At 38.5% G+C, this 11,110-nt stretch overlaps 2 protein-coding genes across 2 annotated transcripts in view; one reads left to right on the top strand and one right to left on the bottom strand.

Annotated features, from left to right (window-relative positions):
• The first annotated feature begins 179 nt into the window (after positions 1 to 179).
• LOC134669520 (protein kish-A) lies at positions 180 to 765 on the top strand. The gene is made up of 3 exons (XM_063527116.1): positions 180 to 325; positions 421 to 530; positions 600 to 765. The coding sequence occupies exons 1-3, from the start codon at positions 323 to 325 to the stop codon at positions 703 to 705; spliced, it is 219 nt and encodes a 72-aa protein (XP_063383186.1). The 5' UTR covers positions 180 to 322; the 3' UTR covers positions 706 to 765.
• A 10,081-nt stretch (positions 766 to 10,846) lies between these two features.
• Positions 10,847 to 11,110, bottom strand: part of LOC134669522 (ras GTPase-activating protein 1) — a 28,213-nt gene continuing 27,949 nt past the window's right edge. Inside the window, exon 19 of the mRNA XM_063527119.1 lies at positions 10,847 to 11,027. Coding sequence (XP_063383189.1) covers positions 10,876 to 11,027 — 152 coding nt within the window. The 3' untranslated portion in view covers positions 10,847 to 10,875. The remainder of the gene's footprint in view (positions 11,028 to 11,110) is intronic.

Genomic DNA, 11,110 nt, shown 5'->3' with positions numbered 1-11,110 from the left:
ATTCTGATTTATATTAATTTAATTTTATAAATAGTAAACCCAAAAAATATGCTCCACACTGTTCAAGATACAAATAAGAGCTCCGATTTCGAGGCGACAGTCGGTTTTGCCTATACCTTGAATATGATGGTGGCGTTGCATTATAATGTCACTGTCACATGTCAAAGTTATGTCAAAACACAAAATGTGAAATGTATTATTGTATGGAAAGGAGGATCACAGAAATTGTATTTCTGATTAAAGAAGAATAGTTTTCTGATTTATTCATCTATTAAACCCTAATTTTCATGCTAATTACTTCTGTGAAGAAGTAACAATCACGATGGTAAGAAAAAGATGGTCAATACATTTATTTTTACATCTTGGAATGCCGAATGCTCCTCAGCATATTGAACTAATTAAATTTAATTACTGTTTCAGAGTGCGATATTTAATTTTCAAAGCTTGTTATCTGTTATATTACTTCTAATATGCACATGTGCATACTTGAGATCATTCTTCCCTAGTATTATGGACCGCAATAAAACTGGGTGAGTACGTGACTAAACTTGCTATGGTTGAAATTATTAGTTTTATTTCTCAATAAGATTTCTTTGCAGGTTACTTGGAACATTTTGGAAGTGTGCTAGAATTGGGGAACGCAAATCACCTTACATAGCAGTTTGTTGCTTAACTATGGCATTTTCAATACTCTTTCTAACCTAAGTAATATAAATCTAATTAACTTTTAATGTTTTATATAAATAAACAAATATTTTTATACTATGGTTGATTTTTATTAGCACCTATTATTTAATAACAGTAGATTCTTCTTCTATTGTCTTTTTGAAATTTAATTAATTGACAGATAGATCCAATCCAATTTAACCCATCGAACATCCACCATACAACAAATAGATCCAAAGCAATTTGATCTCTATTGATCTATGCCATAGATCTATGGTAACATACATCTGATATGTTGACTAGTTGCTATGACCCAAATTCGGTTAGTGTCACAAGTGTGATAGTAGGGAGCAGTGGCGAGCCGTCAAATAAATCCATAGGCAAACCGGGGCTAATTTGACTTACATATTTCCTTTCCAACTCTGCTCAAACGTCCAAAAACATGGAATCGGCTTTTATGGACACGCCGCCACTGAGGAAGCTCCCTGGGTTAAGTATGTATGCCAGCAGCAGAGATAAAAAAAGTAGTGTCCGACCGAAGGTTCGGTTTCGGTTTCGGCCAGTTTCGGCCAAAAAATCATGTTTCGGCTGTAGTTTCGGTTTCGGCTAAAAAACGGCCGAACCTTTCGGCCGGGCCGAAACTTATGAAATGGTACTTCGGACAAAGACCAAAAGTTGGGGAATAAGTAGGACAACAATATTATTTATTTATTTATTTAAACTTTATTGCACAAGCACAGGAAAAATGTACAAATGGCGGACTTAATGCCTAAATATTAATATTAATATCTACATATACTGATTCATGTATAGGTACAGAAATTAATTGGTTTATTATAAAACACAATTCCACTAATGAGGGCGCCACTGGACGGCCGACGCAGTCTTAAGAGGCTGTCAATACTTATAACGCGCACACTGTCTAATTGTATCGGAGTGAATGAGATAGCACTGTCGCATGTTACTGGGCCCTGGGCAAGAGAATAATAAGAAAACTCATCATCTTCCTCGCGTAATCTCGGAATTTTTGCCGTGCCCTGGCAATGGGAATGGGAGCCTGGGGTCCAATAGACAACTAATCCCAAAAATTGGTGTAGGCACTAGTTTTTACGAAAGCGACTGCCATCAGACTGACCTTCAAACCCAGAGTGTTAACTAGGCCTTATCGGGACCAGTCCGGCTTCCTCACGATGTTTTTCCTTCACCGAAAAGCAAATAGTAAATATCAAATGATATTTCGTAGGTAAATAAGTTCCGAAAAACTTTTGCTTCGTCGAACGTCGAACGTCGACGAAACTGCGGTCTCGCTTTTTAATACAATGGACATTGGTTGGAGTCTGTGCTCAACTACTTATCCTGAAGCCTGAAGCACGGCTTTGACTTCGCATGAAAGTTCGCCTCACTGGGGCACTTCGGACTAGGGCATGCTCCCGGGAATTCCCGGTTCTCATATTCCCGGGAATTCCCGGGAATTATATGGTGTTAAAAGAACCGGTACTGAAGACCTGGTACCGGTACTTCCCGGTTCTCATCATATGACTATTTATTCTCATTTCAATAGTAGTAATGTTTTAGTAATTTAGCTCGGGACATTTAATAATGGTGCTATGAAACGGGGGACCCAAATAACCCGTAAAACTAACCTAGTAAAGTAGGCATTCCTGCAGGCAGGCCGTGCCGTCATAGTGCTGAGTGCATCGACTACGCTACGGCCGTGTGGCTCGGCCCAGACGGAGGCAATGTGTGCAGATTAATTTCGTAAAATAGGTTGGAACGCCAATTAAGTGTTTGTTTATAATAAAATAAGTCAATCATAAAGATTGTACGCTAACAGAAACAATTTCTTAAAAGTAATTAAAAGATTCCTAGAGAACCGGGAAGAACCGGGAATCCCGGTTCCGGCCATGCCCAGAACCGGGAAATGAAATTCTTGGTACCGGGACCGGTACTGCATGCCCTACTTCGGACTTTTAGGCCCAGGTGAAGATCGGTACCCGGCCTTGCGATATTGTTAACAAAATATTTCGCGCTCGCTGCGCTCGCGTTTTTGGTTGGTGTTTTGGTTGACCCTGTATCTACATGTTAGCTTGACTGGTGACTGAATAGAGTTAGACCAAGAAAATTCTGCAATGATTTTGATATGCAGTGCAACTAGTGCAAATGTTATTGATACGTCATAATTTCATAGAAGTTTTGACGTTTAAAATAACACTTGCACTGCGTGTGTCAAAATCGTTGCAGAATTATCTTGGTCTTAGTAATTTTCTTAAAAAAACTGCTTAAGTAACATCAATTTCAAGGACATTCGGTGTTGACAGCCCCATAATATGTGTATAAAAGCAGTTTTATGACATTTTTCAACGATTTTATCAAGTCTACAAAAGTTTCGGTTTCGGTTTCGGCCGAAACTAGAGCCAAAGCCGAACATTCGGTTTCGGTTTCGGCAAAAAAACATGTTTCGGTCGGACACTAAAAAAAAGGTAACAGTCTCCTAGTACTCCTAGACTAGTTGCTCACTATCAGTGTCACTACACTGCCTATGAAGCTAGAGATCCTAGATCCTGGTAGTGGGCATTTATTTGTGCTTGAGGATAAAAATTGGGGCAATAATGTAGACTTGCCTGAACACCATCTAAGCCAAAACACTTTTTCTTATTAACCTACGTGTCCCACTGCTGGGCTAAGGCCTCCACTCGACCCTATCATCGGCATTTTCCCACCATTTGAATACCAAAAAACCGGGCAAGTGCGAGTCGGACTCGCGCACGAAGGGTTCCGTACCATAATGCAAAAAAAACGGAAAAAAAATGCAAAAAAAAACGGTCACCCATCCAAGTACTGACCACGCCCGACGTTGCTTAACTTTGGTCAAAAATCACGTTTGTTGTATGGGAGCCCCACTTAAATCTTTATTTTATTCTGTTTTTAGTATTTGTTGTTATAGCGGCAACAGAAATACATCATCTGTGAAAATTTCAACTGTCTAGCTATCACGGTTCGTGAGATACAGCCTGGTGACAGACAGACGGACGGACGGACGGACAGCGAAGTCTTAGTAATAGGGTCCCGTTTTACCCTTTGGGTACAGAACCCTAAAAACATGATTTGCTTTGAAGAAATAAAACACAATTTATATTTTCATAGTTAAAATTTTAATGAGACTTGATTTCTAGCACATAAAAATTTGATGGAAAACAGTATACAATACACTAAAGGATAGAAAATAGTCACAAAATCTAAAATCAGTACCAATCATTACAGTAAGAACAAACTTGCATTCTTAGCATTATTGAGACATAATATATAAGTATGATTTAATACTTGTGAACAGCTGTGTTTTAATGCAGGTATTTTAACAAGTGAAGTAATTTTAATGGCTACTTTAAATTAATGTTTATGTTATAGTGTTAATTATTCAATTCTTTTTTAATTTAAAGGTGCATTTACATGAAGCATGTAATTTTATCTAAAATTGAAGATATAATAAAGTAACATCAATACACGGAGGTTCTTCAACATCTGACCACACAACAAATTGAATACCTGTTCTATGAAAGTTGATTGAACATTATTTACAATGTGTCCACAGGAATCTCAAAAACGCTAAAAATTTACTGTTTTCGCAATCTTCGGGTTGGTCTCTGAACTACACCAATTCACAGAGTACTTATGGCCAGATGTTGAAAAATAAACATGCTGTAAGTATGTATGAAAATTAACATTTATTAATTAGAAGTAAATTGAGTAAAATCATATATTTTTTAAATGTTGTGTGTTGTGTACTAGTCTAATCACTACTTTCATTATACTTACAAGTATGCCTGACTAATATGCTCATAGTAAAGGGTGTAGAATGTCTGTCTCTTGAACCAAGCTCTCAAACCAAACCCCCATCTACGAGAACCCACAATTCCTTGTAAATGTACAGTCGCCATCAGATATATCGGAGCAGTCAAGGTGCTCACAAATATCTGAGCACGCCTCTATTGTCAAGGCGTTAGAGTGCATGTTCAGATATTGTGAACACCTTGGCCGCTCCGATATATCTGATGGCGACTGTACCCCTGTAAAATAAAGTCCTAATATTAAATTAACCACAAGTGCTTATTTAAAAATGCTTCCAAATGTTAACAGTCAAGGATAATAACCTCAGAATTTTAGTATAAAAAACTATCAAATGGGCCGAATATTGCATTTTTATCACTTTCCGTGGAAAATCTAAGTGCACTAACACATCTAATTAATTGGAGCGTAATTCAGTCTAGACATTGTCTATCGTAAGCTAGATAACACTTAAATACAGCGACGACACACCACTAGACCTACATCCTATCGCTACACAACGGGACCGTTACAACTTCGATGCATTGATACATACTACTTATGCTCTGGTTTCTGGATAGCGGTGCCGTCATATAGCGGCCGCCTCCATACAAATACTACGACATCCATATTTAGCCATATTATTTAGTATGGAGACGGCCGCTATATGACGACACCGCTATCCTAGGAAAAGAGAGCTTTACTCAATGGGCGATTTGAGAAATCGCCGTAGACTCTAGAGTACCTCAGAATCCGAGAAATTTTAGATTATTCCTATTCTTACGCATGTGTTTATGGATTTTACTAGGAATTAAAGTTATCGCAAAACTTATGGCACCGTACAGTGCCATCTAGTTGAGCTGTCAAACTCGAACCACGCATTTGTGTTAGGCGTATACATACATAGAAATGGCCTAAACTTTCTCCAAATCCGAAGAACGCGAACCTACAACAATTTATAAAATTACCTCGACACTCAACTGTTTGTAACCTCAAGCAAGTAGTCTGACCGGCCAAACTAACCAGTAATGGCTCTTTGCCATTGCAACTATGGCATTATTCATAAACACTTGTAAAGTATAAACCCTTGACGATCGTTTGTCCTTCTCCGCCATTTTGATTTGACATTTGTGTTAGAAAGGGAAAAAACTTAAAGGTTTACTAAGTTTTATGAAGAGGGGGTTATTTAGTTTATCTTTATATGAGGGGCAAAATATTTTCATAAACTTGAAATCAAGGCAATCTGATTGATGAATATTCTACTGAAAAGTTTGGCTGGCCAGACTAACCCGCCAACTCTACTGCCTAATAGGTAAGCCACAAGTGCAACTGTTTTCTTTGTTTAGTTACATACTGACACTATTCAGCTCTAAAGGAGTCTATTCACAAAGGACACTTCAATGTTCTAAAATTGGAATTCCCAAGCAGACGTCACTGCCTTGCAATATAGAACTATTTTACAATATAGTAATAGAAACAATAAAATTAAGGTGAGGTATGCCCAGACAGATTTGTGGTATTTTCCATCAGCGACCATTATGTCAATGTGTAACTATTTAGTAGGTACTTTCTAGATACTAGTTCTGAGCATAGGTACCTCCTTATTTAGTCATTGTTTGGCAACAAGTAGGGTAATTCGCCAGTAACTGGCCGCCCTAAACTAAAAATGAATTCTATTTACCTATAAACATAATCCATTTTAGGATAAGGTTTCAATAACTGGCCACCTTAAACTAAAATTAATTCTATTTATAGGTGAATAGAACTCATTTTTAGTTTGTGGTGGCCAGTTACTAGCGAATAAGGTTGTCAGTAACTTGAAGTTAGAAATCTTTTTCACCTTTAGCTCTCGAACGTCACAATTTTTTATTTTATTTTAAAGCTTAGTCGTTAGCATAAAATGGTATGAGGACAAATGCTTCAATAAAATTGTAGAATGTTAATTGTTGTGTAAGTTGTGTAGTCGCTTAAAAGCCATTAGATATAACAAATAAGTACACAATATTATGGCACTAGAAATGCATTTTTAAGTCTGTATATTATTTGAGCCGTTCGGAATGAATCCCTGCCAGCCAAGGGAAGACAATAATTGGAACTTGTGATTCAAAACATCACAATTTCAAAACCTCTAGCCAGCCAAAAAAAAACTACAAAACACGTAAGCAGACAATAACAAAAAATAAAGCTGATCGAATATAAAGTAATCACAGAAGTGCAAATTGAGATGAATTAAAGTGATGAATATTATCACAGAGACAGAAAATCGTTACATTCGATTCGTAGACAATTCGTCATTAGACTAGGTGCTGTGCCAGTGCAGTTCACGCCTTCACATCAATTTGAATACATATAACTATGTGCAGTCGACGTCAAAGATATGTCTACATTTTTCGCCTTATTACAAAGGAGTAAGGTGCAAATGTGTAAACATATCTTTGACGTCGACTGTAACACCATACTTCTCAAACTATCACAAACCACAATCATTCCTTTTAAACATTTTTGGTGTTTACGCGTGATGGTCGAATGTACAACATTGAAATACCAACTATTGAAAAACTTTTTGAACATTAAGTAATTTTTATTTTATTTTTGAGTCTGTCTAAGCTAATTTTGCACTGACTTGTCATTATATAAACGGCATTCGTCATTATTTTCATAGAAATTTGTCAGATTCAAAACATTAAATTGTAATGCTGACAAGGACAAGTTGTGAGTCACAATAATAACGAAATAGATGTGTTAAATAGGTACTTAAACTTATATAAATCAATCCAGTCTCTCAGTAGTTGGTATAACAACTTATATTACAACACTAAAATTAATATTCTACATCTAAATGCCCGACGATTGCGGCGGCAGCGTTTCAGCTACATTAAAAACAGTTAAAAATTTCGGATTTTTCGGAGTATGATCAATCGATCAAATGCAACTTTAAAAAATTCTTACATTACCCAACGGGAGGTCAGACACAAATAACCTAATGGGGTTACCAAGCCAGAGGGGCTACCGCGAAAACCGAATATCGCAAATTGCGGGAATCTTTCTCTTTTACTCCAATGAAGGCGTAATTAGAGTGACAGAGAAAAATGCCCGCAATTTGCGAACTTCGATGTTCGCGGTTATAGGCCAGTGCTCAGTAGTAAGTACCAAAGAGAATTGACTTAAATTTTGTTAGTACCTAAGCTAAGACACTAAGTTAATACGGTTTCAATTTTTTCAATCAATAGCACATCGAGAAACATCGTATATTTTGTGTTTGGATAATGTTGAAATTTGAGCAAATAAAATACTATTTTCCCATAGCCAACGCCACCGCCGCGACACAATATAATTGTACACTTAACCACTAAATTGAATATTAGGATAATACTCGTGTATAAACGTCTAAAAGTAATAATATTCATACAATATAAAAGATTATTTTAAGGAGTATTGACAAAATAAAACGAATATTTTTTTATTATATAAGTAAATTATTTTAAAGCAATTCCAATATAATTTGTTAATAATATAAAATTAATATAATTCGATCGTTCATGGCGGATTTACTACCAATATTATACATGTGTTACTGAAATAAGAGTCTTACACCAGCAAATACATGTAATTTACATGAAAGGTAGTTTCCATACGACATTCCTCGCATTATCTTGTAAGCGAATGTTTTTGTAACACCCTGTATTTGAAACTTTTCCAGTGAAGTGGCGTTCTCCTGAAATAATCTTGAACATGTTTGTAAATGGACTCTACTATGTGAGCCAAAGTAACCGCAAAACAAAGATAAAGCTCATGCATACCCTTATCTTCTCAATCTTCCTGTATGCTTCCGAGACTTGGACATTGAAAGTCCGGGCACTTAGAAGGATAGACGCGTTCGAGATCTGGTGCTGGCGCAGAATGCTGAATATATCTTGGACTGAACGCCGCACAAACGAGTCTATCTTAGAGGAGCTCAATATCACCACAAGGCTATCCACCATCTGTACCCAAAGAGTCGTCAAATTCTTCGGCCACGCAGTCAGACGCGGCACGGACACGCTGGAAAGGCGCATTATTACCGGGAGTGTCGACGGACGAAGGAGTAGAGGGCGCGCACCCAGTAGATGGTCAGATGTGGTCCAAAATATTACCCAGGCTTCGCTCCAGGCAACGATGCAGATGGCCGAAGATCGAGAGGCCTGGAGACCAGTGGTAGGAAGAATAACCCATAGGAGTCACGTCCCTCAGACATGAGGTCACGACCACGAAGAGAATGTGAGCCAACTGGCTTTGTAATTTAAATGAGTCAAACAACTCTATGTGACTCCATTTACAAACATGTTCAAAAGTATTTCAGGAGGACGCCACGTCATTCACACATCAACAGTCTTTTTTTCTGACAATTGGCTTTAATCGCAAACAAAATTCTCCGATAAATCTTAATTTAATACCACAAGTACAATAATACCTTTGTTAAACACCGCCGCCGTCCATTAGGAAGATTATTGAACTTAACTACAATAATAAATTACGCGGCTACCAATAAATACGCGTTAAATACTAGAGAGCATTCGTTTGCCTAAATAAGACGAAACTATTTATCGCGCTATGAACATATATTTTTAAATACTCAAAGTCATGTTATTTGGCTTAGTTTAGACACCAATTAAAAGCACCCTATTTAAAGTCTAGTTACGTAGGTAGCCTAAAACATGGATTTTACTAACATTGCTATTATTATCGTAAGGTATTTTCGTAAAGAAAACAAATAAATATTACGAAATTGTTTTGTTCATACTGTTCATGAGAACAGTATGAACAGTATGATTAAATAAAAAATAAAAAAGCCTTCGCATAAAAATGCCTTACATCATGTTGGTAAAGAGCTGATAATCTTCAAACAGCTGGATTGATTTCTATCCAACATATCTAAGAACCACCGCAAGGAAACTCACTCACGTAAAAAAACCGCATCGAAATCCGTACATCCGTTGGAGAGCTCTAAGATGCCACAGACTGACACAAAAAATATAATAACACCCCTCTTTTTGCGTCGGGGGTTAAAAACAAATACTGTAGCAAGCAGCAAAGAACGAACGAAAAAACATCTCTAAATATCATAACTTCGAGTATCTAAGTATAAGTCGTTCATTATTCTTAATCAATTTGAAGAATGCCAACTTCTCAGCCCTGTATTTAGGCTACAGTGTCTACACTTTTCGCCTGGCCAGCTTAAACTAATCATATTAGCTAAGAAATTACGCGCATCCCGGTGCCCGCTTCATAAAATAACATATAGTGCGTCATGCCATATAAAAAACGCTTTACAAGGCTTGTGGTTTATGAAAAAGGCACCAGAATTGATCATAAATATGGTTACAAAAGTTTGGCACGAGAACGCACGAACGTAACTTTGAATGCAGACTCGCAAACTAAATAAACGCTAAACCTAATGACTACGCTTGTGCGACTAACTCTTAGTCGGTTTAGTCTTTCCGGAGATGCCGTGTGGTCGGCCTTGTAGTATTTACCCTGAAATAAAACGTATATTATTTTAAGCTCAGTAAAGATCGGTTTTTCTAGGATAGCGGTGCCGTCATATAGCAGCCGTCTCCATACTAAATGATGATGAGGATGAGGATGTTTTTGATTTTATTCTATCGAGCGAAAGTCAAAAACTCAGGATTCGAATCGACACGGTCCCTCGAGAAAATTCTCAAAATTGCTAATTAAATTTATGGCAGCCGTATGATCCATAAAGCGCTACGACTTTTTAATAACCCCGTTTTCTGACCAATGTTACTCAGAACTAACCTCGTATACAGACAGACGGGTTCGCTACCTGTGTCACGTGACGCATCCTATCTGATCATCTCCAAGTACTTGTGCTTGTGTTTGGTGAGAATCTCGGTGACGGTGACCAGCTTCCTGATGGCGGGCTGCGTCTTGGCCAGCGTCTGCAGCTCCGCCAGGTGCGAGACGCAGATGTGATGCAGCGTCGCTAGCTCTTTAGCTGGTGGACTTGCCTGTGTCACGTGACGCGTCCTATCTGATCATCTCCAAGTACTTGTGTTTGGTGATCATCTCGGTGACGGTGACCAGCTTCCTGATGGCGGGCTGCGTCTTGGCCAGCGTCTGCAGCTCCGCCAGGCGCGACACGCAGATGTGGTGCAGCGTCGCTAGCTCTTTAGCTGGTGGACATTTACCTCTGTCACGTGACGCGTCCTATCTGATCATCTCCAAGTACTTGTGTTTGGTGATCATCTTGGTGACGATGACCAGCTTCCGGATGGCGGGCTGCGTCTTGGCCAGCGTCTGCAGCTCCGCCAGGTGCGACACGCAGATGTGGTGCAGCGTCGCTAGCTCTTTAGCTGGTGGACATTTACCTGTGTCACGTGACGCGTCCTATCTGATCATCTCCAAGTACTTGTGCTTGTGTTTGGTGAGCATCTCGGTGACGGTGACCAGCTTCCTGATGGCGGGCTGCGTCTTGGCCAGCGTCTGCAGCTCCGCCAGGTGCGACACGCAGATGTGGTGCAGCGTCGCTAGCTCTTTAGCTGGTGGAGAAATGTTATTATTAGTATATAATATTAGAGTCCCAGGGCACATTCCTCCAACAGTATTGAACTATGGTCTGGAA

This window comes from Cydia fagiglandana, chromosome 12 (genome assembly GCF_963556715.1).
Source record: "Cydia fagiglandana chromosome 12, ilCydFagi1.1, whole genome shotgun sequence".
In the NCBI taxonomy this organism is placed as follows: domain Eukaryota; kingdom Metazoa; phylum Arthropoda; class Insecta; order Lepidoptera; family Tortricidae; genus Cydia; species Cydia fagiglandana.
This window is presented reverse-complemented; position numbering and strand designations above follow the sequence as displayed.

Coding starts and splice junctions, on each gene's coding strand:
- LOC134669520 (XM_063527116.1), top strand. Junction 531..599: donor ATGGACCGCAATAAAACTGG/GTGAGTACGTGA, acceptor ATTTCTTTGCAG/GTTACTTGGAACATTTTGGA.